Consider the following 25,173-nt stretch of genomic DNA (forward strand, 5'->3'; position numbering starts at 1 on the left):
TACCTCGCGGATGTCTGGATTCCTCCAAATTTCTTTGTTTAATGTTATAAACAGCATTAGCGACTGTTAAAAAAGCTAATCATGTGTGTTTGTGGTTTATAATAGTTTACAAGACCGGCTACGCCGCTGTTAACCTTTCGGTCTTGTGACTTGTTTAATCTGCACAAATGCGCACAAACTGGAATGTCTACAATCTTAGATAGTTAGTCACAGGTTCACATTCTTTTTGTTGTCTGGAAATATGGTTTTACGAAACATTCCCAAAAGAAAGTCCTGGGAAGAACAATTTAGCAACAACAACAACAACTAGCATCTCATTGGTTCGGGAAGTGTGACGTCAAATGACGTCACAGTTTGTAGGGAGGATATCGTCTTATTGGTCGTTAGTCGCCCCCATCCTGGTTCCGCTGGTACTAAGGTGTGGCTGCCTCGGTCTGTGGTCGTTAGTTGTGCCTTCTGGTAGCTGATCGACCTTGCTGTTTGCTGTCTCGCTGACCTTCTCTACCGTAAGTTACTCGGCTGTCGCGAATCGGGGACATTTTGATTCGTTTTGAGGGTGTAGCCGGATTCGGGCCTTGCTCGGTTGAGACCGCTCTCATCGACTAGCGACTCATCCGGGTCGCCCAAGTTACGCACGAATGGCGTTCGTACGTAAATCCGTCAGCAGTGCCAAATAGCGATTATTTTGAATGGTCTTGCCTGGAAAGGTGGTGACAGTAGAAAAGGTAGATTAATTTAAATTGGAATTGGATAGGTACCTCAAACTCGAAGGATCGGGGATAGAGGGGTGTACTAATACTACTACTGGTACTACTACTACTATAGTGGGGCGGCTTAGCCCAAATATTCAAAAGAATTGTGCATTTTGTGAGGAAAGCACCAAATTTGGCACACTAGTAGACTATCATATTATGAAAAGATCTGGATATTGGGCCATCTCAGATTCAGAGATTTGATTTTTGCAAGATTTGCAGATTTTGCAAGCTGAGATTGCAACGCCAGGGACGGCCGACTCCTTCCTACGAGCTGCCCACGTCACCCGCACAAGAAGAGCTCATCAAATCACTGCAGCGGCACTGCACATCCTGCAACACCGTGCGTATGAACGCCACTGTATGACATATGCTGATGATGCAGAAGACCTGCCTGAGTTCGAAGACTGGTGTCACGGAGAGGAGAAGACATTCCCAACTTTCAGTACTGGGCAACTGTGCTGGAACTAGAGATGTTGGTACTGGTCTACGTGCGTTCTCTGCGGCAGGCTTCATTCACGATGTACCTTGATGCCCTGACGGAACTGGTCCCATGGTTCCATGCCTTAGACCACACACACTATGCCAGGTGGGTCCCTGTTCACCTGAGGGACACGGTTGCACTCCCAATGAAGCACCCAGATGTAGCCAGAGAATTCAGGGCTGGCAACTTCACTGTACAGAAGACGAAGAAGGTGTTCTCTTCGATCCCAATCGAATCGAAATCTTGCAAAAATCAAATCTCTGAATCTGAGATGGCCCAATATCCAGATCTTTTCATAATATGATAGTCTACTAGTGTACCAAATTTGGTGCTTGTATCACAAAATGCACAACAGGTTTGCTATGCTGCTATACTACTACTACTACTACTACTACTACTACTACTACTACTACTACTACTACTACTACTACTACTACTACTACTATTATTACTATTATTACTATTGTTGCTATTACTATTAGTATTATTACTAGTTTGAGCATTGAAGTGTGAGTGTGATGTCCGTGAGAGGGTCTCATCGAAGGGTGGGTGTGTGCTCGGTCTTTGTGCACTTCGTACCCTACCATTATCACCTTTATAGTTTATACCGCCATAAAAAACGTCCTTGTAGCAATAAAAATACCTTTACCTGAAATGTTATTGTTTTGAGGTGTGGCCCCGCCCCCTTCCCCCATTGGAATTGGGCTGTGGCCCGAGACAGATTTGTTTGGTCTGATGTTGGTGCAGGCGAGACGGGCCGAATGACCTTTCATTGCAGTCTAGTTTTCTTCTTAATAATCATCTTTATCTGCATCTTCATTTCTTTTCTTCGTCTTCCTCTTCATCCTCGACGTCTTAATCACCATCTTCTACGTCTTCATATTCATCTTCTACGTCTTCATCTTCATCTTCGACGTCTTCATCATCTTCTACGTCTTCATATTCATCTTCTACGTCTTCCTCTTCATCTTCAACGTCTTCCTCTTCATCCTCGACGTCTTCATCTTCATCTTCGACGTCTTCATCTTCTACATCTTCATCTTCTACGTCTTCATCTTCTACGTCTTCCTCTTCATCTTCTACGTCTTCTTCTTCATCTTCTACGTCTTCTTCTTCATCTTCTACGTCTTCATCTTCATCTTCGACGTCTTCATCCTCGACGTCTTCATCTTCATCTTCGACGTCTTCATCTTCAACGTCTTCATCCTCGACGTCTTCATCTTCATCTTCGACGTCTTCATCTTCGGCATCTTTATCTTCTTCATCTTCTTCGTCTTGATCTTCATCCTCTTCATCTTCATCCTCCATCTTCATTCTTCATCTTCATCCTCTTCCTCTTCATCCTCTACGTCTTCCTCTTCATTCTCTACGTCTTCCTCTTCGTCTTCATCTTCTACGTCTTCATCCTCGACGTCTTCATCTTCATCTTCTACGTCTTCATCTTCTACGTCTTCGTCCTCATCTTTGGCATCTTTATCTTCTTCATCTTCTTCGTCTTGATATTCATCCTCTTCTTCCTTCATCTTCGTCCTCTTCGTCTTCCTCTTCGTCTTCCTCTTCGTCTTCCTCTTCGTCTTCCTCTTCGTCTTTCTCTTCTTCCTCTTCATCCTTTACGTCTTCCTCTTCGTCCTCTACGTCTTCCTCTTCGTCCTCTACGACTTCCTCTTCGTCCTCTACGACTTCCTCTTCGTCCTCTACGTCTTCCTCTTCGTCCACTACGTCTTCCTCTTCGTCCACTACGTCTTCCTCTTCGTCCTCTACGTCTTCCTCTTCGTCCTCTACGTCTTCCTCTTCGTCCTCTACGTCTTCCTCTTCGTCCTCTACGTCTTCCTCTTCGTCCTCTACGTCTTCCTCTTCGTCCTCTACGTCTTCCTCTTCGTCCTCTACGTCTTCCTCTTCGTCCTCTACGTCTTCCTCTTCGTCCTCTACGTCTTCCTCTTCGTCCTCTACGTCTTCCTCTTCGTCCTCTACGTCTTCCTCTTCGTCCTCTACGTCTTCCTCTTCGTCCTCTACGTCTTCCTCTTCGTCCTCTACGTCTTCCTCTTCGTCCTCTACGTCTTGCTCTTCGTCCTCTACGTCTTGCTCGACGTCTTGCTCTTCGTCCTCGACGTCTTGCTCTTCGTCCTCGACGTCTTGCTCTTCGTCCTCGACGTCTTCCTCTTCGTCCTCGACGTCTTGCTCTTCGTCCTCGACGTCTTGCTCTTCGTCCTCGACGTCTTGCTCTTCGTCCTCGACGTCTTGCTCTTCGTCCTCGACGTCTTGCTCTTCGTCCTCGACGTCTTGCTCTTCGTCCTCGACGTCTTGCTCTTCGTCCTCGACGTCTTGCTCTTCGTCCTCGACGTCTTGCTCTTCGTCCTCGACGTCTTGCTCTTCGTCCTCGACGTCTTGCTCTTCGTCCTCGACGTCTTGCTCTTCGTCCTCGACGTCTTGCTCTTCGTCCTCGACGTCTTGCTCTTCGTCCTCGACGTCTTGCTCTTCGTCCTCGACGTCTTGCTCTTCGTCCTCGACGTCTTGCTCTTCGTCCTCGACGTCTTGCTCTTCGTCCTCGACGTCTTGCTCTTCGTCCTCGACGTCTTGCTCTTCGTCCTCGACGTCTTGCTCTTCGTCCTCGACGTCTTGCTCTTCGTCCTCGACGTCTTGCTCTTCGTCCTCGACGTCTTGCTCTTCGTCCTCGACGTCTTGCTCTTCGTCCTCGACGTCTTGCTCTTCGTCCTCGACGTCTTGCTCTTCGTCCTCGACGTCTTGCTCTTCGTCCTCGACGTCTTGCTCTTCGTCCTCGACGTCTTGCTCTTCGTCCTCGACGTCTTGCTCTTCGTCCTCGACGTCTTGCTCTTCGTCCTCGACGTCTTGCTCTTCGTCCTCGACGTCTTGCTCTTCGTCCTCGACGTCTTGCTCTTCGTCCTCGACGTCTTGCTCTTCGTCCTCGACGTCTTGCTCTTCGTCCTCGACGTCTTGCTCTATGCCCTCGACGTCTCGCTCTTCGTCCTCGACGTCTCGCTCTTCGTCCTCGACGTCTCGCTCTACGTCCTCGACGTCTCGCTCTTCGTCCTCGACGTCTCGCTCTTCGTCCTCGACGTCTCGCTCTTCGTCCTCGACGTCTCGCTCTTCGTCCTCGACGTCTCGCTCTTCGTCCTCGACGTCTTGCTCTTCGTCCTCGACGTCTTGCTCTATGCCCTCGACGTCTCGCTCTTCGTCCTCGACGTCTCGCTCTTCGTCCTCGACGTCCCGCTCTCCGTCCTCCACGTCCCGCTCTCCGTCCTCCACGTCCCGCTCTCCGTCCTCCACGTCCCGCTCTCCGTCCTCCACGTCCCGCTCTCCGTCCTCCACGTCCCGCTCTCCGTCCTCCACGTCCCGCTCTCCGTCCTCCACGTCCCGCTCTCCGTCCTCCACGTCCCGCTCTCCGTCCTCCACGTCCCGCTCTCCGTCCTCCACGTCCCGCTCTTCATCTTCGTCATCATCTTCGTCATTGGCTGAGGGGGCACGGCTGTGCCGCTGATGTAGTCAGTCCCCTCTGTAGGTCAGCATTTGGAATTTTGTGAGGGTGCCCGCTTAATAATGTTCATCCGAGGGACCGCACACACGTTGATGAAACGCCAAGATGACAGTTTATAATCTGAGTTCGGATTTGAGCCCAGGTTAGACGTCCTCGAGGCGAGTGCGCATCCCTCCATCTTGTCAATCCTGTTATTGCTGTGACGTAAATACCTTCAGTGTCAAAGATGATAAGTACTTTTTCTGGTGGAATATTTTCAAATTCTCAAGTTGATTCTTCTCAAACGTGTTGCTAGCCTGTTGTTGACTTAATGGTTAGGATGGCTGATCTTAGGGTCCTGGGTTCGAGCCACTGTTGGGCCGTTGAATTAGCACCAGGTCTGTCATCCGTCCGAATTTGGCAAAATGAGTACCAGCTGGCCGGTAACGAGGGGGGCAGAGGGGGCATTGAATTGGTGGCAGCCGCACCTCCAGATGATGGAGCCACAGGCTGCATACGGCCACCAGCAACCGTGTTGCTCGTGGTTACGTCACTATCGAGAAGGAAGGGGAGGGAAGAGTGTAGAATCAGAGGTTTGGAGGAGAAGAGAGATGGGGATGGTGTGGAGGCATGTTGTGTTATGGGTAAACGGGAAGGTTTGAGGTGGGGAGGGTGCAATGGGTGCAGGTCATTGAGAAAATCAATAGCAAGATGGATTATGATGAGAGAAATGAAATTTTGCTTCAAAGCTGGTTGACCAAATACTACGAATACGTGGTGGAGGCTGAAGACCCGGAACCGTGTCTTTCATGAAGAGTTATCGTTGTCCGACACCCTGAACAAAGTATAAATTGCCTCTAGTCGAACGTCAGGCCCGGCCAGCTGATTCCTGAAAGACTTTGCCCAAAAATCCTCTAGAGGCTAGCACCCAAAAGTGTCCTCCGCGGCTGGCACCCAAAAGTGTCCTCCGCGGCTGGCACCCAAAAGTGTCCTCCGCGGCTGGCACCCGAAATAAGGTTGTATTGGTGGTTGCTGCTAAATTCACGGTAGCACGGTAGCGTAGAGCAGCAGCAGCAGATCCTTGGCACGGTGCGCAAGGTTTAACAAATGTGGAGTGCAATCTCCAACACCAGCCGGCCACGGCCATTATTGCCCTGGCAAGGTCCGTCGGCACAAACCGCTCGGCGGGTGACGAAGTCCCGAGGCTTTGTTCACATTGTTTAATTTCCTGTTTTGTTTTCTCTCAGACTTCCCAAGGCACAGTGGGGCCTCTTGATTTGGACTCTGTTAACCCAAGTTGCTTACGCCGTTCTTACCCGTGGCTGAGTAATTGTCCTCGGCTGCTCGCCGTAATCGAGTACAGTGTGAACCCCAACCTGTGCTTGCGATGTTTGAATCCCAATTGTAGTTGTGGTGTCGTTTGAGCGAGTGCTGTAGAGGAGGAAGAGTCTGAGGGTGTGGCGAGTGATTTCTTGTAGAGCCGGGATTCGATTTATGATCCAGTTATATACTCTGGGACGGATGGACGTTGAACCAGGCACCTCGTCTGTTGGCATTCTTCTTCTTCCGTATGCAGCACAAGGCTGCAGGGTAGCGTCATTGGCAGTGTGGCTGATGCAATGCCCCCCGTAGATAGAGCAGGAGTTTGTAATTTGTTCGGGGTCCCGGCAACACCTTGCCAACTCTTCGCAAAGAACACCTTGGGATCTTCCAACTAATGTCTGCAGACAGGTTGCCCCATTTAACGTCCCTCTGAGGGAGGGCACACACATTAATGAATCGCACAGCCTGAGAAACACCAGGATAACAGTTTGTGGCTGGGTCGACATTCAAACCCTAGCTAGAGTGCTTAGAGGTGAGCATGCGTACCTGTAGGCCGTCCTGCCGGCCCATCTGCCAGCATTAGTGAGGGGACGTTAAAAATTCCACGGCGTTCTCAGAGAGTCGGCGAGCTATCGCTGACACCCGAGCAAATTCCAAATTCCCGCTCACTCGGTTAAATATCCCGCGTAGGAGTGGTGACCCATCCAGGTACCAAGACTGTCGACTCCAGTGTACGGATACATACCATATATTTTGGCCAAGGCAGCAGCTGCCCCAAACAATTTTAAGAAGCTGTCACTGCAGTGAAGCGCCAACCGATCCGAAAGAAGCTCCGTCTTCTACCGACTCCTCTACGGCCTTGCTCCCCCAGCTCTCTGTGCTCTGTCCCCCAAATATTCCTACAGGTCGCACAGGATCTGCCTGCAACCCTCTTGTGGTTAAACTGCCAAAATCGAGGGTCTCTGCTCACCTTCACTCTTTCATTCCTCTTTTCTCCCACCTCTGGAACAAACTCCCCCACTCCCTTAAATCCCACTCCACCCTCCAGGTCTTTAAAACAGCTGTTCACCACCATCTCTTATCTTCCCCCATCCAAAACATTGATCTTTTCTACCCCTGCTAATTCACCCCAGATCCACTTTTTTGAAATACTGACTTCTTTCCTGGAAGTCCTTGCAGTGTCCTTGTGTTTTATACTTCTCCCACCCCTCCCCCCGCCTCCTCCCCCCAAGCCCTCTCCCTCTCTCAGATCTCCCGATGTCGTGTGTGTGCTTCCGCTCTCCCCATCTTGTCTACCGCTCCCCTTATTATATGTTTTGTGTGTGTTTGATGTTTTTTGTGTGATAAATGTTAGCTCTTTCATGAGCCTCGGTCCTGTATCCAAAAAAAATAAAAAAATTGTTGTTTCAAAGTAAATAAATAATATTGATTGGCCTAACTTGGGTTCTTCCCCATCCAGCTGCGATTATTGTGGGCCCTGGTTTAAAACAAAAGGTGTTGGGAATGATATTTTGTTTATTTATTTATTTTTAATTGAATGGTGCGGGTGTATCGACAGGGAAAACAGGACGACGCCAACACCGACAACTAGGATGGCTGCGATCCGAAAGAAGCTCGTGATTGTGGGAGATGGAGCGTGCGGCAAAACCTGTCTTCTGATCGTGTTCAGCAAAGACCAGTTTCCAGAGGTCTACGTGCCAACCGTGTTTGAGAACTATGTCGCCGATATCGAAGTGGATGGCAAACAGGTGGGTGTTCTTCAAAGTCAGTTCCATTGTTTATTTTCTGACGATGATTTGGAGGCGAAAGTTGTGCTTGATTGCGAGTCGACCTGCGGCATCTTTGTGGTTGATATGCAAGAGAGGATACACCACCGTTTGTTAATTTCCGCAGGTGGAACTGGCCCTTTGGGACACGGCCGGACAGGAAGACTATGACAGACTGCGCCCCTTGAGCTATCCAGACACTGACGTCATTCTCATGTGCTTTTCCATCGACAGTCCGGACAGCCTCGGTAAGGAATCAAGTCGTGATGATGGGACATCGTGTTTTGGGTGCAAAGCGTGGTAACTTACCGTGGTATTGATTTAACGTGAGGCTGAGCTCGGGCGGCCCGTTTGTGATTGGCATTCCGTGTCTATTCCAAATGTCCCATTTGCGGGCCTTCCACACCGGAGCTGAGTAATTTGTCTGGGCTATGCAACGTTGTTATTTCATCGCTGAGGTAGTGTTACTTACTTCCACCACCAAAGGTGGATGGAGGTTATGTTTTCACCCATGTCTGTCTGTTAGCAGGATATCTCAAAGTTGTGGACAGATTCGGACGAAATTTGGTGGACAGGTTGGTTGTGTGACGAGAATGAATTGATTAGATTTTGGTGACTATCTGGATCCAGATCCAGCCACCAGTGGGATACAAAACTTAAACTGTTCAGCCTGGCAGAGGTATGCACTCCACTGAGTGCCGTTCTTGTATATTTATTTGTTTTACAATAGTTTCTTTGGTGAGGTGACGTCGTAGTCACCTTTTATTGTTGGTCTCGACTTCATACCGAAAAACCATGATAACAGGTTTACGCTAGTCTTTGTTCGACTAGACGTCACACCTGCTCGTCACCTTATTTACAAATGAGTTTTGTGTCAATTTCTTGGTTCATGGGGCGATGACTATCTCACTTGTGGCCTCAATTTCCATACTTGGTCAGTCGCTCGTGCTGTTTCACACCCAAGCCCGATGCTTTGTTCGATCTGGATTATTTACAGGTGTGCCCCAAAACAGAGTATTTTTGTGTTTTGCCTTGTGGTTGGAGAAGAGGGAGTTGGGAGGGTTGCTTTTGTTTGCACATGGACCAGCAACGAGCCCGTGAACAGGTTTTGTCATTGCCCTTGGAATTCCTCGCCCCTGAACTCATCGCGAGCCGTTACCGCAATGTTTGTTGGCTCGAGTGTGGAGTTTTCTTGTCGCAGTTCTCCGGTAGGGCCGACACAATTGGGAGTTTTATTTGCCGCCACCAGACTCGGTGGCGTAATCGTTAGAGCGTCCGCTTCATGTGTGGGAGGGATGTCTGTGGTGTTTGAACAAAGGCCGAATCGCACAAAATACTTTGGCAAGAACCTGGTATTACCATTAAACCACGTGCTTTTTGAAAAATCAGTCGGACCCGTCGCGCTATCTCCTCTTACACGATTAGACGGAAATTCACAAAACGTGGTAGTTATGATCACTACATGGCACGAATGTGCAAGAGCAGTATAACTTTTGGCCCTGCCTCCTGGGGTGGGGTCAAAAGGTCAAACACCAAAAATGCAATTATGGGTACTTATTATTAGGTTTACTCTCCATGAAATGGAGTGTAACCTATATTACTGCTAGAGTTTTTCTTATTATTATTCTTCCGCCCTATTTTGCACCTCCGAAAACTTCATAATTAATGTTCTCAGCAACCGCTGGTCGGATTGACAGGAAATTTTCATAAAATGATCGTCTCGGCTCGTATAATTTTGTAATGCTAATTATGACGTCATAGGTCACGTGGTATGGGCGCCATCTTGTAAAACACATTCAACTTTGCCCCTCTCCATCTCTGAAACGATTCAATGGAAAAATTTGAGGGATGGCTCATTCTAAAGAACTCTTCAATGGGAACAAAAGGCATGTGTATCGAGTATATTAAAAATGCTAACGTTAAGAGGTTAGAATTCGTCAATCAAAAAATGTTCTCCCCTGAAAATGGGATTTTTTTCCCCAGATGCTTAGTTAAAAAAAACTCAGATTGCAAAAAATTTCAGTCATACGTCACATGGTGCGGCCGCCATCTTGTGTTTCGTGAAAAAACACAAAAAGCCATTTTTCTCCGCAACGGCTGAACGGATGGAGCCCAAACTTGGCATGCATATTCGCATACCCATGACGAACAAAAAAGTCAGCGAGCACGACGTCATCCGACACATGGTTTCAGAGTTATGACGTTTTAAAGCTCAAACTAGAAATGGTATCACCTCCATAATTTGTGAAGATATCGAGTGGAAACTTTACAAAAATGTTCCTCATGGGGGGATGTTTCAATGTTACTTGAGACGTTTTGATAAGTCACATGGTTTGGCCGCAATAAATAATGGAAGGTAAATTTTAAAAAGCTTGTAACTCTTGAACCACTGCATGGATCGACTTGAATTTTTAATGCAATGTAGCTCATCATAAGACGTGTGCAAAATTTCAAGATGATTGGATGTACGGTCTGGAAACTAGAAGTTGTTGCCTGAAGAAGAACCGCAACATCTTTTTTGACCAGGCCATGTGACAAACACCTCACGAGCTAAGGGTAGCTCGAAATTAAATTGTCTTCGGATTTGGCAGTCGCTAGAGGGTGTTAACATTCGAATGCAACAAATCTGGGCAAATTCTGATGAACTTTCGTAAAACTACACGATATTGTCATTTACATTGGAAAATAACATTGTAAAACTCCCCGCCGCCTCGGCTTATTTCTCGCTCTGAAGTTCATCCTGTCTTCAATTTTAAGGAGAAAGAGGTATCTGCAAGCAATGGTGACCTTTATTTGGTGGAAATCCGAGTAATTGACGCCTTGCGGCATCAATTTTGCTCCGATTTCAAATCGGATTTCGATTGTCTTGCCTCGGATGAGTTGACAAAATACCACAACAAATTTGGTGACCATCATGAAAAATTTGACCAAGTTCGATCGACGGGATACTTCGTTCTTACGCTGGCACACGGCACGGGCCACGGATGACGTCATGCCATGGCAAAAACGGTGGGCAGATATCGTTAATTAAACGAAAATATTTTTTTTAATGGATGGGGTGGGGGGTGTGTGTGTGTGTGTGTGTGTGTGTGTGTGTGTGTGTGTGTGTGTGTGTGTGTGTGTGTGTGTGTGTGGATATGTGTGTGGATATGTGTGTGGATATGTGTGTGTGTGGATATGTGTGTGTGTGGATATGTGTGTGTGTGGATATGTGTGTGGGTGGGGGTGGATGTGGGTGGGGGTGGATGTGGGTGGGGGTGGATGTGGATGTGTGTGGGTGGGGGTGGATGTGGATGTGTGTGGGTGGGGGTGGATGTGGATGTGTGTGGGTGGGGGTGGATGTGTGTGGGTGGGGGTGGATGTGGGTGGATGTGGATGTGTGGGGGTGGATGTGGATGTGTGTGGGTGGGGGTGGATGTGGGTGGATGTGGATGTGTGTGGGTGGGGGTGGATGTGGGTGGATGTGGATGTGTGTGGGTGGGGGTGGATGTGGGTGGATGTGGATGTGTGTGGGTGGGGGTGGATGTGGATGTGTGTGGGTGGGGGTGGATGTGGATGTGTGTGGGTGGGGGTGGATGTGGATGTGTGTGGGTGGGGGTGGATGTGTGTGGGTGGGGGTGGATGTGGATGTGTGTGGGTGGGGGTGGATGTGTGTGGGTGGGGGTGGATGTGGATGTGTGTGGGTGGGGGTGGATGTGTGTGGGTGGGGGTGGATGTGGATGTGTGTGGGGGTGGATGTGGATGTGTGTGGGTGGGGGTGGATGTGTGTGGGTGGGGGTGGATGTGGATGTGTGTGCGGGGGGGGGGGGGGGGTTGGGGTGTGCGTATGGAGGGGTGGGCAGATGTGTGTGTGTGTTTGGAGGGGTGTGCGTGTGGGGGGGGGGGGTGGATATGTCTATGTGGGGGGGGGTGGGTTGGGTTGTGGGTGTGGAGGAGGGGGGGGTTGGATGTGTGTGTGGGGGGGGTGGGGGGGTTGGTGTGTGTGTATGTGGGGGGGGGGGGGTGGGTTGGGGTGTGCGTGTGGAGGAGGAGGGGTTGGCTGTGTGGATGTGGGTGGGGGGGGGGGATGGATATGTGTGTGGGTGGGTGGGTGGGGGGGGGTGGATATGTGTGGGTGGGGGGGGGGTGGATATGTGTGTGGGTGGGTTGGGGTGTGCGTATGGAGGGGGGGGGGCAGATGTGTGTGTATGTGTGGAGGTGGGGGGTGTATGTGTGGGGGTGTTTGTGTGTTTGTGTGTGGGGGTGGGGGGGTGGATATGTGTATGTGGGGGGGGGGGGTGCGTGTGAAGGAGGGGGGGTTGGATGTGTGTGTGTGTGTGTGTGTGTGTGTGTGTGTGTGTGTGTGTGTGTGTGTGTGTGTGTGTGTGTGTGTGTGTGTGTGTGTGTGTGTGTGTGTGTGTGTGTGTGTGTGTGTGTGTGTGTGTGTGTGTGTGTGTGTGTGTGTGTGTGTGTGTGTGTGTGTGTGTGTGTGTGTGTGTGTGTGTGTGTGTGTGTGTGTGTGTGTGTGTGTGTGTGTGTGTGTGTGTGTGTGTGTGTGTGTGTGTGTGTGTGTACACGTCGTTGGTTGGTATTTCCCTTTTTGGGGTTGTATCAAAAGGGGGGTTTTATCAAAAGTGGGTGCGAGTAAACCGGTCATCACTGCCAGCAGTTTTAAAGTGGCAGTTCTAGTTATTATTATTTTTTGTCCCTCCTTGCACCGCGGAGCGAAAGGGGGACTATGGTTTTCCCCTCTGTCCGTGTGTGTGGGCGTGCGTGCATAAGTGAAGGACTGCATTCGAATTTGCTGTGTGGGTGCATCCCACGTCAAAATCCAAGATGGCCACCGCCATGTATGTCTGAACCTTGTGAACTGAATATCTTGAAAAATAAGCGAAGTACCAACTTCTAATCTGGTGTGTGGGTGTACTTCGGCACAAGGAAGTACGCTATTGAAATTTGGGTCGCCACGTCAAAATCCAAGATGGCCACCACCATATATATGTCTGAACCTTGTGAGCAAAATATCTTGAAAAATAAGCGAAGTACCAACTTCTAATCTGGTGGGTGGGTGTATCTAGGCATAAGGAAGAACCCTATTGAAAATTGGGTCGACACGTCAAAATCCAAGATAGCCGCCTTGCATCTTTCCCTTTGTCAACTCATCACTTCATCGACGGGACCTAGGCGTAACGCTTGTTTTACTTTGTATATGTAATCAACATTGGGGGACACATTAATTATGTCATGCATTTTTGTGGAGGGGGAAGGGAGGAGGTAATTAAAAATTTGATATTGGGTCAATTCTGGTGGAACTTGTTGCCATCTTTCAACTTTGCCTTAGGTGAGAAACATGGGGATTTGCAAAGGAATGCCATCAACTTCGCTCTTCTTCTTCTTGTTTTTATTACCTGCAAAATCGGAGATTTTTCAAGTATATTGGTCGGTCTCGTGCGTTACTCTTGTCTATTTCCGTCTGTCTGCCAATTGCCGACAGGTCTCACTTTTAAACCGATCGTCACAAAACTTTACCAGATGGTAGAGTTCGTCATAAGGACGAAGCCTATTGATTTTGATGTCGAAGGTCATCTTGAGGTCAAATTTCTAAAATTGTCATTTTTCATACTTGAAAATTGAACAGCATTTGCATACTGCCTCACTGAATTTGGAAACCAAGTATTAAAAGGTCAAAGGTCAACTCGAGGTCAAACTTCTAAAATCAATTTTCATCTGATTAACCTGAGGATTGAAGAAAATTGCATAGTGCATCACTGAATTGGGAAACAAACTATTTTTTTAGGTCAAAGGTCAACTCGATGTCAAACTTCTAATATCCATTTTTATCTGAAAAATCCCTTTTTAATTCAATTGACCTGAGCTTTGATCAAGATCGTCAATGTTAATATTAATGAAATGGACAATTTTATGTATCCATGGCAACTTTTTATTTTGGTGAGACGTCTTCTTGTTATTATCTTATTATCTTGTTACTCTGCATGACGTCTTTTTAGTATTATTATTATTATTATCTTGAGCTGTCCTTGGCATAACTTCCTTTCTCAATACCACCGAGGTATTTCTCAATACCCACTCACACCAACAAGAAAGAGCAATAAGAGATTGCAGATCCTCACCAGGATGTTTTCAGTGGGTTTTTTTTAAAGGCTTTTGTGTTGAAACAAATATGGCGGCCAAACCACAACCGATGACGTCATTTTTTCCCTCCACTAATTTATCCCTAGATGATGCTCAATAAATTTCATCTTGATTGGATGAAGTTTTGTACTTGTCATATTAGGACGTCATAATGGAGGCACTTATGACATCATTAACATATTTTATTTGCCATGGAGAGTTCTTTACATTGAGCCATGTCTCAATTTTTGTTATATGCAGCACTTTTGGAGATATAGTGGTGCAAAGTTTTCTGTTTTTTCCAAGATGGCACCCATACCACGTGACCTATGACATCATAATTATCGTGAAAAAAAATTCTACAGGAGGGGTTGCTCCTATGATGGATGAAAATTTCCTGTCAATCGGACCAACGGTTGCAGAGAAAATCATATTTATTCTGTGCAGACCAATAGACAGACAAACGGAGTCAAATGCAAGACCCTCTCCTCGGGCGAGGGTCACAAAAACGTTGGGTCAAATTAACCACCTATTGTGTGGTTCACTTCAGTAACCACTCATACCATGTCGCAGTCTCTCGGCATGACTGACCAATGGTGTTGTCCAGTTTTCTCATACGGCAATCCCCTCACCACCCCCCGAACCATATTCGACATTGCAAAGTGTGATGCGTTGTCCGCATGTTTTCTTCCTCCTGGCATTTCCTCTTTCTAATTAATTATTAAAATGTCTGATTCACGGAGGAGCAGCATGTCCATTTCCTTGTAAGGGCCCAGACATAAGAAGCTACAATTGTAATTTTACTTGTCCGTTGCAAGCCAGGAATTTCATTTCAGTCTTTGGTGTTTGAACTTTGAATTCTAGAAGTTTAAAGACCGGTGTTCTCGTCAGCATAAATCCAACCGACTAACCATTCAGGATGTCGATTATCTTACGGCTGGAATGAACGGAATGTTGACTGAGGAATGCTAATTGTCGGAATCGAAGAGAAGCTGACGTTTGGGGTGTTAAGCCTTCCGAGGAAAAGAGCATTCCTGCCTTCGGCGGAGAACCCTCTCTTTTGCTCCGATAAAGGGTTAATGTCCAAAACGTCAGCTTCTTTGCTTCCCAAGGCAGTTAGCACACGTCTATCAATGTCCTTATAATTTAATCAAACGTTCTGTGAAAGTGACTGGTTGAGAAGTGATGGAAATGAATGTGGAAGGAAGTAGAGGACGGGGAAGACCGAGAAAGACTTGGCTAAAGATGGTGGAAGAAGAAATGCGGGCAAGGGGGTTAACAAGGGGAGATGCAAAAAATAGGGCAAAATGGAGAAGATTGTCATGGGAGCCTCTCTAGCAGGGAAAATGGCCTTAAAATGCCTGTTGTTGTTGTTGTTGTTGTTGTTCTACCTGTCCGCCAATGCAGGTCGACATTTCCCTTTATCAGCAAGACTAGTTCGTCATTGTACAAGCCCAATTTTCTCGGCCTAATTGCACTCTACCCTTGCACCACAATGCGGTGGCGCGCCATGCCATGTGCAATCCCCCGGAGTCGACCGTGCTTTTTAATTTGCCAACCTCGTTTATTTGTTCCTCTTCCAGAGAACGTATTGCCGCATTTGTTTTTAACCCCTTCCATCTCCCCTACATTCCAATAGCTATTCACACTTGGTAAATATTCCAACCATTTCCATAGAAAACATTCCTGAGAAGTGGACCCCAGAGGTGAAACATTTCTGTCCGAACGTTCCAATCATCTTGGTGGGAAACAAGAAGGATCTTCGGAATGATGAAAGCACCCGGCGGGAACTGGCCAAGATGAAGCAGGTAAGACGGGACCAGTATTTCCAGCATGAGAATGATCGAGCCAAGAGGCCCATTCGGCCGACGGATCGTTTGTGGTGTCCGTGGGATATCCTTGTACACCATTGTGGCATTTTGAGCAGCTGTTGCCCAATTCTGACCTCTGTGTGACCTTCTTTTTTTTGCCCCTTTCAGGAGCCGGTGAAAACTGAGGAAGGCCGCGATATGGCGAACAAGATCAATGCCTTTGGCTACATGGAATGCTCTGCCAAAACCAAGGATGGCGTGCGCGAGGTCTTCGAGTTGGCCACTCGAGCCGCCCTGCAGGTCTGCAAGCGCAAGAGTCGTACCAAGTGCCTTCTGCTGTGAAATGTCCGTCGGACGTGCGTGCAGCCTTCCATCCCGTTCTTTGGCCGGCCCCAAACATTCCTCCAACACCTCCACAACCACTGTCTCCATTTCTGATCAGAATTTGTGTGCCATTTCCCATGGGGCCAAAGGGCGGGCTGTCTCGCACGCACTCGAGGTGTGGCCCACGTGCAATCGTTCGTTTTCCTTGGTGTCAAACCAAATTGAAGTAAAAGTTAACGGCGGTGTCCAAGTTTAACTTTTTAATCGGGTTTTTTTTTTTCGACAGTGTTACAGCACTCTGCAGTGATTGTCGGGCAACTGCACCGTGTGCCATAATCGACTAAACGCGGATTCCCGTCCCGGGGCAGGTGGTACTCTGTCCGTGCGGTATAAATAAATCATTGTAAACCCGTCGAAGTGCACACCAAGCTTGAAAAAGTTAACGTTTTAAATGCAAATGTACCTGTTTTCCTGCTTTTGTGCCGATCTCGTGGCCATCGTGCAAATTTGCGTGCGAGGGGTTGGGCCGACCGAGCCGACGAGTCTGATCAGTGTGAGCGCACTCAATCGTGGGGCCCAATATGTCGTTATTTTAGCTGTTTCCTTAAACTGCACTAAGTGGAGCATTACTGATAACATTATCACGTTTGCTTGTAGAATTTAAATGGCTTTTCTTTTCTAAGATATGCTGTGGATTATTAGTTCGTCATTTTGATGCCATGTTGTAACTCTGTGCAGATGTATCGTTGATTTGTAATAAAGGCTTTGGCATTTGCTTACTGGCATGATTCTGGTGGCTTGAACTTGTTCATTTTGGCCTTGGTTGAAACATGGTGAACTTGCTTGTTGTTTGGTGTTGTTGAGGGGTTTTCGCAACATATGAAGGGGCTTGGAAATATATTTGAAGTTCAGCTTAAGGTTTGAAATCGACATGTTCAAGGTATTTCACATTACCCATCTTGAGGCTCTTGGGTGTGGCCACTGGGGTCTGTCAACGATGCTTTGTGGAAAAGGAAATGAATGTCTTGACTGAAGTAAGATTAACAGAGATTTTGTTTTGTCACTATAACTTGTGAACCATCAACCAAACTGAGCACAAGTAAAGAATATATCAACCAAATGGAGTACTGCTTTCCCCTCTGGCCTGGTGCTCCTGCCTCATAGCTTTCAGAATCAAAGGAATCTCCCACGATGAAGCCGATTCTGAGGCAGGTTGGTGGTCTTTGTCTTCTTCCTTCCCCTACTCTGTCTACTCTTTTGTCGTCGTCGTCACCCCGCCCCCACTTCGACACCTGCAACCCTCTTCTGGTGAAACTGCAAAAATCAAGATTCTCTGCTCACCCTCTTTCCTCCCACCTCTGGAACAAACTCCCTCACTCTCTTCAATCACGCTCCTCCCTCCAGGTCTTAAACAGCTGTTCACCACCATCTCTTATCTTCCCCCATCCAAAACCTTGATCTTTTCTACCCACACGAATCCACCTTTTTCAAATATCGTTTTCTTTCCTGAAATCCCATGTGGTGTCCATCTTTATCCCATGTCCTCTCCCCATGTCCCTGTTCTCTCCTGTTGCACTTTCCTCCCTCTCCCCCTGTTATCTCCTGCTCCCTTTATTATATGTTTGTGTTAGCTCTTACACGAGCTTCGACCTCGTATACAATATACAGACTTGGCATTTAATATGGAATATTTTTTTGTGGGGGTGAACTTACTTTTCAAGATGACTTAACCAAAAGTTCATTGGAATTGTGTTGAAATTATTCTAGATTTTGTTAATGTGACCTTCAAAAGAAACAAAAACCACATTTGACATTTCAATGCAAATAAATTGATCCTTGAAGGTGATGTAAACTGATATCGAACTCAATTCACACCCAGTACTGTGTTAAACTTCTGTACGTTTTCCAGAAGTATCTCTTTATTTTGCACATTAGCCAATTTTTTTTTTAACAAAAACAAAAAAATTATGACTGGGATTACGGACAGAAAATACAGTTCAGTACTTCGTGTAACTCCTATGAGCATTTCGGAGAGCATGTACACGTTGAGGCATGCTGTTCATGAGATTTGCCAAGGTTTGGACAGGAATTGCTTGCCATGCAGTGACAATAGCCTGCTGCAATTCATGCACAGAGGCAGGCTGTTGGTCCAAGTTGTCGATTTGACGTGTTAATTCTGCCCACAAGTTCTCTATCGGATTCATATCTGGGGACATGGCAGGCCACTCCATATGCTCGACACCACGGTCAGCAAGAAAATGTTGGATCATGCAATGCACCATGAGGCCGTGCATTGTCATCTTGGAAGACAAAGTTTCCTCGAAAGGCTGCACGAGCAATTATTGGAAGCAATGTTTCTTCCAGAATGACCCTGTACTTGAACTGATTCAGGTTTCCATTCAGAACAACCAGGTCAGTTTTTCCCCCTGCATGAAAAGCAGCCCAAACGGTCACCCCACCACCTCCAGCTTGGACTCTTGGCACTATACAATCTTTGTTGTATGCTTCATGCACTTGTCTGTGCACTCAGACGCGGCCATCTTGACGATAGACCAGAAATATAGACTCGTCACTGAAGATCACGTGATTCCAGTGTCCTGGCTGCCATTGACGGTGCTCTCTGGCCCACTGCAATCGGCGCTGGCGGTGTTGTCTGGTCAGGCGTGGCTTTCTCAGGGGACGCCTGGCACGATAGCCTGCTTGAACCAGTCGTTGGTTGACTCGCCTTCTGGATACAGGCACATTTGTCAGTTGCTGCCACTCAACCCTAAGCCGATTAGCTGATTTGGTACGGCCATTGCGGATTAACCGGTGCAGCTGGTGATCATCCCTCCTTGTGGTTCTGTGGGGACGTCCTGTCCTCGGTATTGGAGTAGGGACACCCCTCTGAGCATTTCATTTTAGGATCTTTGACACCTGACCTTGAGTGATGCCATACTGTCGAGCAATAGCACGATATTTCATGCCGGAATTTCGTAAAGCCACGACTCCATGACAAACAGCATTGTCGAGGTGACGGACTATCTCCAGAGGAAGCAGCAATAACTTTTGTAGACGTGCAGCAGTTGTTTTCCACTAATACAGAACGCAGCAACCCTTATATACCCGATTGTGAAGCCAATCGTCAAATGTACCTGTCCGTAGATTTTGTCACGCCACCTGTGATATAATCCTGTTATTGACTTCTTGCTGCGACAGACAAACAGACATTGTTCTTTTAACAAAGAAATCACCAAAGCGTGAAAAACCCTCCAGATTGATATACTGAGTTCAGAAAGTAAACCCGTCAAGAAAAAAAGAAACATTCCATATTAAATGCCAAGTCTGTATATATATATATATATCGAAGGAAGGTATCTTTATATTTATCTACATACATGAAGATTACAAAGATGAACTGATTAAATTTTAGGTTCAAAAGGGCAAAGATCTGGTGCTTGTTAAATCATCTTGTGGACAATAACTCAGCATCTGCTGTCTCTACTTCCCTCGTGACCTTTTAATTCAGGTCAAACGCAACTGGGTTGATGTCCGATATTGGTGGAGGCATAGGTGATGTATAAATCCAACTTGCTCATTTAAATAATCCTGTGGGGGAAATGGTGGGGTAAAACTGCCCTTGTACCTGTTGTACTGATATGGTAATGCAGAACCTGTAGGGGGACGATGGTAGCAAGCCCACAACCCCCTTTGCTCCTCACTTCCATCTATAGAACCACCTTCCAGAAGCCATTTTTCCCCCACCCCACTCCCATCATGGCCGCTGATCTTCATTAACTTAGTCTTGACCATTACTTTTTTCAAATAATGCACCATTTCTTCCAGAAAATTGTTGAAATTAAAAACTATTTTGGTATCCACATATGTATTTATTTGGTTTGCAGTGGAACAAAACAAAAGCTGAAAAAATTACTACATCTTAGCTTATTCCACACAGAAATCCTAAAATGGTCCGGACAATATTATTGGCACCTTTTGGAAGTTGTTAGTAAGATTTCAAGCAGGTGATTCTCCTTTACTTTGGAATTGAACTCACCTGTGGTGAGATGCAGATGCCTGCAATATAAAAATCACTCATTCAACCAGTTTGAATGGAGAAAAGGAGTCATTATCATGCATGGAGAAAAAAAAAAAAATCTTAATTGTCTGAGGTCAGACACAGGATTGTAGCCAAGCATGGACAATCAAGGCTACAATCAAGGCTATAATCCTCTCCAAGAAGTTCTGTCACTCAAGCTTTTGGGTCTCACTATTTGCCATGATCTTTCCTGGGAAAACCACATTTCAAATCTGGCCTCCAAAGCCAGTCGCCGACTGGGCATCCTCCGTCGTGCGAAGTCCTTCCTTGGCACACCTGAGCTCCTCACCACATACAAGGCTTTCATCCACAGCTCTATGGAATACTGCTCTCCCCTCTGGTCTGGTGCTCCTGCCTCACACCTAACCCGTCTTCACGCTGTTGAAACCAAAGCGTTCAGAATCACTGGAATCTCCCGCGATGAAGCTAACTCCAAGGGCCTTTCACTCACTCACCGCAGGCAGGTTGGTGGTCTTTCCGTCTTCTACCGACTCCTCTCTGGCCTTGCCCCCCCCCAGCCCTCTCTGGGTCTCTGTCCCCCAAATATTCCTACAGGTCGCACAAGATCTGCCTGCAACCCTCTTATGGTTAAACTGCCAAAATCAAGACTTTCTGCTCACCTTCACTCCTTCATTCCTCTTTTCTCCCGCCTCTGGAACAAACTCCCTCACTCTCTTCAATCCCACTCCACCCTCCAGGTCTTTAAAACAGCTGTTCACCACCATCTCTTATCCTCCCCCATCCAAAACCTTGATCTTTTCTACCCCCGCTAATTTCGGTCCCCTTGTGTTTTATACTTCTCCCACCCCCCCCCCCTTCCCACACCTCCTCCCCCCAAGCCCTCTCCCTCCCACACATCTCCCTGCTCTCAAATGTTGTGGTTGTGTGCTTCCCCTTCTCTCCCCATCTTTCTTGTCTTCTGCTCCCTCTTTTTGTATATTTTGTTTGTCTGGTTGATTTGTTTGTGAAATAAATGTTAGCTCTTTCACGAGCCTCGATTCAGTATACAAAAAAAAAAAAAAAGTCCATGTCCAGAGACCTTGATGTTCCTGTGTCCATCGTACGCAACGTTATCAGGAAGTTTAAGGCCCATGAAACGGAAGCCAACCTCCCTGGACGTGGCCGCAAAAGAAAACTTGATCGAAGATTGCAGCAAAGGATTTTTCAAATGGTGGCGAAAGCACCTTGATCAACTGCCAAACAGATTCAAGCTCACCTTTCAGACGCAAGGTACAACAGTTTTAAGTTTCAAGGCATTTTGAAACCTAGTGTCAGAAAGCTGGGTCTCTGTCAAAGGTCATGGTTCTTGCAGCAGAACAATTACACCCAGACACTTCAAAAAGCACCCAGGAATGGTTCAAGACAAAACGCTGGACTGTTCTGAAGTGGCCAGCAATGAGTCCAGATCTAAATCCCATTGAGCACCTGTGGGGAGATCTGAAAACAGCAGTTGGGAGAAGGCACCCTTCAAATCTGGGAGAATTGGAGCAGTTTGCACAAGAAGAGGGGCAAACTGCCAGTAGAGAGATGTAGGTAGCTCATTCATGGCTATAGGAAGTGCTTGACTGCAGTTATTTTGTCCAAATTCTGTGCTACCAAACAAATATTTAGTCTCAGGTGTCAATAATTTTGTCAGTGCCATTTCTTTTTCTTTTCTGATTTAAAACGATATATTAAGTTCTGAATCAAAAACAAAGTTTCTGTAATATTAACAGTGAAAGAAAGAATTATGGAGACCAAATACTTTCGTCAATTTCAACTTATTTTTGGCCACGACTGTACCTTCAACCACTAACATGGACCAGAGCAATTGCTAATGAAGGAGAGCTTTAATCAACAGTGGTATTCATGCACAGATGCAGTTCAAGTGCTGGACGGAGGCCAAACCCAGAGCCAGCCATATTTACAGTATTACACTCACTGTACAACGTGAAACACTAAATGCAATTTAAATATTTTACAATCGCCGCCAAGCTCGGTATAATTTACTAAATGCCCCCACCCACCCCCTTCCTTCATCAATTAATTATTTTTCCGAAGAATTCGCAAAAATCAAATTGGTGCTTTGTTTCGGTATATGTACACCCAGGTTTTGGTACTGTTTAACCGTGGAAATAAATTTCACCTCCACTGCTTTCGTCGGTTAGCAGTGCCTCGTCGCATGCCAGGGCCAGTGCAGTTCTCCCAAAAAAAATTGTCTTGAAAGTGACAGCAGTTGTGGACATACCGAGCAGCAAACACACAGCGTCAAAACAACTCGTCTGGAAAATGCTCGGCCGGAGCCAAATGCCACGACGGGGTGTAACCCTTCCCTCTCCGCCCCCAACATCTCTAGAGCTTTGAATCAAGCCGTACAATGAGTGTGAATGGCCTTCGCGAAAGGGACTGCATTGTCCAAACGTAATGGATTGTCGAGTCGTGCTCAATTCGGATCCCAAAATTAAAAAGGTGCCTTCGAGCCTCCGTATAAGAAAAACCTATAAAGCAAACGTAAAACGTGACCAATTATCCACTGCTTCGTAACTTAGCAATGTATTCAGTTCATGTCCATGGTGTCTTCACCGCTACTGAAAGTGCCGTTGTCAAAACCCTCGTTTTCATCTTCACCGGCCCGTCCTTCCTCACCATCCTCCAACTCGCTCTCGTGTCCCAGTGCTGCAGCGGCGGGCGAGGAGATGGATGCGGATGCTGATGGCCGGTTACCAGAGCGACCCGTTGCCTTGTAGGTCCCCGTCCGTGTGCCTTGCCTTTGGTAGAAGAGTACATAAGCTGCCTTGGTCTGTCGGTTGCAGGAATGCAAAAAAAACGCACCGGTAAAGGGGTTACATGGTTGAAACGACGAGTATTCACACCAGTGGGGAACATGCCTCAAAATCAACGCCACATTTAACACCCTGCGCTAATTGGTTGTAACTTGCTCAGGCTGGCTTTGGCAAGTGTCAGACACCTCGGTTGTGAAAACGGAAGCATCTTACATATGGCAAAGCCAGTGTGACAAAAACAAAAATCCAGAAATGCTTTCGGTCACAACTGGTTAGACCCTGGACTTTTCCATGGGGTGCTGCCCCCACACATATGGACTCACGTGCACATACATACATACATACATACAGCAATTCAGCTGGACCCTCAATGCTGCAAGATCCCTACAACACAACTGATGAGTGGAATTTGTTGGGTACAGAGTCTCATGAGTTCGGACAACGCTCACTGAATCACCAATGGTAATGCTACTTGTATTCCGTGCAAACAAGCAGGTATTCAATGCTCTTTTGCATCCCCAACAAGTGTCCGGAGACCAAGGGACGAGCTTCAGTTGGAATCTAGAGCGAAGAACCTGCATGTCTGGTTAGGGCTGCTCCATCACGTGGCACAGTTCCAAAAATGGCTAAACAGGCCAACACACAAGCAAGGGGTTGAGATCAAAGGTCTGCGTTCACGGACAGCCCACGAAGACGCTCAACACCAACGCTCCTCTGTGATAACCATCTCCAAACTTGACTTTACACGTTGTGCTTTAATCAGTAAGAAAGCACTTATCAGGGATGAAGTCCGAGAGGAATTTTGATGGGATAATTGCAACAAATATTTGAGAAGTTCTGCTTATTTACAAATCCTATTATTTTTTCTGAATTTGTCTCAAAAACCATTCCCCTTTTATAAGACTAACGCATAAACGTGCAAACATGGAGGAATGTTTTACTCCCTCTCCATCTTACACCCTTTACCTTCCTCTCCATTTCCAAAATAATTTGTTCCGAATGCCAGAGATAGCTTGCCCACTCACGATTGACAGTGGGATCACAACGTGTATTATATACATATGTACAGTCACGTGAAAAAGTAAGTACACCCCATGTAAAGTTTTGACTTTTTCAACATACAGCTATTTGATCTTCATTTCAACAATATTGATAGATAAAGGTGAAATAATATAACAAATATCATGAAACATTTACATTTTGTAGTCCATTGTATAATTTAAATAAACATCAATGCAAATTTCGCATGTGGAAAAAGTAAGTACACCCCTACATTTATCACTACTTCTAATACCTAAAATTAGAATCAGGTGCACCAGCTCAGGTGCATATGTTTAGAACATCGTTAGAGAGGATCTTAGAGGAACCTGTCTTATTTAAACCTCAGACATTTAGTTTGGTTTGCTCTTTGTTGTTGAAGTGTGTGGCGTCACCATGCCTAGATCAAAAGAGGCCTTCATGAAGAAGGTTATAGATGCCTACGAGTCTGGGAAGGGATTTAAAAAGATCTCCAAACAATTTGAAATCAATCATTCGACTGTACGGAAGATCATCTACAAGTGGAGAAGATTCCAAACAACTGCCACCTTGTTCAGGCCAGGCCGCCCCAGCAAGTTCAGCCCGAGAGCAGACCGCAAGATGCTGAAAGAAGTCTCGAAGAACCCCAGAATGTCATCACGGGACCTTCAGGTAGCTCTTGCCACTGTTGATGTCAAAGTGCACGAGTCTACCATCAGAACGAGGCTGCACAAATTTGATCTACATGGGAGGTGAGCCTGGAGGAAACCTTTGCTATCCAGAAAGAACATCAGGGCAAGACTAAAGTTTGCCAATGAACACCAAGGCAAAGACCAGCACTTCTGGAACAATGTGCTCTGGACAGATGAATCAAAGGTAGAGCTATTTGGCCACAGTACCAGAAGACATGTTTGGCGAAAACCAAAGACAGCATTTGACCACAAGAACCTGATACCAACTGTAAAGCATGGTGGAGGAAATACTATGGTTTGGGGCAGCTTTGCTGCATCGGGGCCTGGGCAGCTCACCATCATAGAATCCACAATGAATTCTTCATTGCACCAGAGGGTGCTTGAGGATAATGTGAGGCCATCTGTTGTAAAGTTGAAGCTCAACCGAAGGTGGACCTTGCAACATGACAATGACCCTAAACATACCAGTAAATCCACCAAGGAATGGCTGAAAAGAAAGAAATGGAGGGTTCTGGAATGGCCAAGTCAAAGCCCGGATCTAAATCCCATCGAGATGTTGTGGGGGGATTTGCAACGAGCTG

General features: G+C 46.7%; 2 protein-coding genes across 4 annotated transcripts in view; one reads left to right on the forward strand and one right to left on the reverse strand.

Annotated features, from left to right (window-relative positions):
• The first annotated feature begins 349 nt into the window (after positions 1 to 349).
• LOC137415518 (rho-related GTP-binding protein RhoA-D) lies at positions 350 to 16,828 on the forward strand. The gene is made up of 5 exons (XM_068101118.2): positions 350 to 506; positions 7,590 to 7,779; positions 7,925 to 8,045; positions 15,586 to 15,716; positions 15,888 to 16,828. Exons 2-5 carry the CDS (start codon positions 7,624 to 7,626, stop codon positions 16,059 to 16,061), a joined length of 582 nt encoding a protein of 193 aa, XP_067957219.1. The 5' UTR covers positions 350 to 506; positions 7,590 to 7,623; the 3' UTR covers positions 16,062 to 16,828.
• Positions 16,829 to 21,931: 5,103 nt separating this feature from the next.
• Positions 21,932 to 25,173, reverse strand: part of LOC137415487 (ubiquitin carboxyl-terminal hydrolase 15) — a 102,960-nt gene continuing 99,718 nt past the window's right edge. For all 3 annotated transcript variants that reach the window (XM_068101097.2, XM_068101106.2, XM_068101090.2), the window contains one exon: positions 21,932 to 22,900. In XM_068101097.2, the coding sequence (XP_067957198.2) occupies positions 22,658 to 22,900 (243 nt within the window). In that variant the 3' untranslated portion in view covers positions 21,932 to 22,657. The remainder of the gene's footprint in view (positions 22,901 to 25,173) is intronic.

This window comes from Myxine glutinosa, chromosome 1, assembly GCF_964187855.1.
Source record: "Myxine glutinosa chromosome 1, kmMyxGlut1.1, whole genome shotgun sequence".
Lineage (NCBI taxonomy): Eukaryota > Metazoa > Chordata > Myxini > Myxiniformes > Myxinidae > Myxine > Myxine glutinosa.

Coding starts and splice junctions, on each gene's coding strand:
- LOC137415518 (XM_068101118.2), top strand. CDS start 7,624: ATGGCTGCGATCCGAAAGAAGCTCGTGATTGTGGGAGATGGAGCGTGC. Junction 7,780..7,924: donor TCGAAGTGGATGGCAAACAG/GTGGGTGTTCTT, acceptor TAATTTCCGCAG/GTGGAACTGGCCCTTTGGGA. Junction 8,046..15,585: donor CGACAGTCCGGACAGCCTCG/GTAAGGAATCAA, acceptor CCATTTCCATAG/AAAACATTCCTGAGAAGTGG.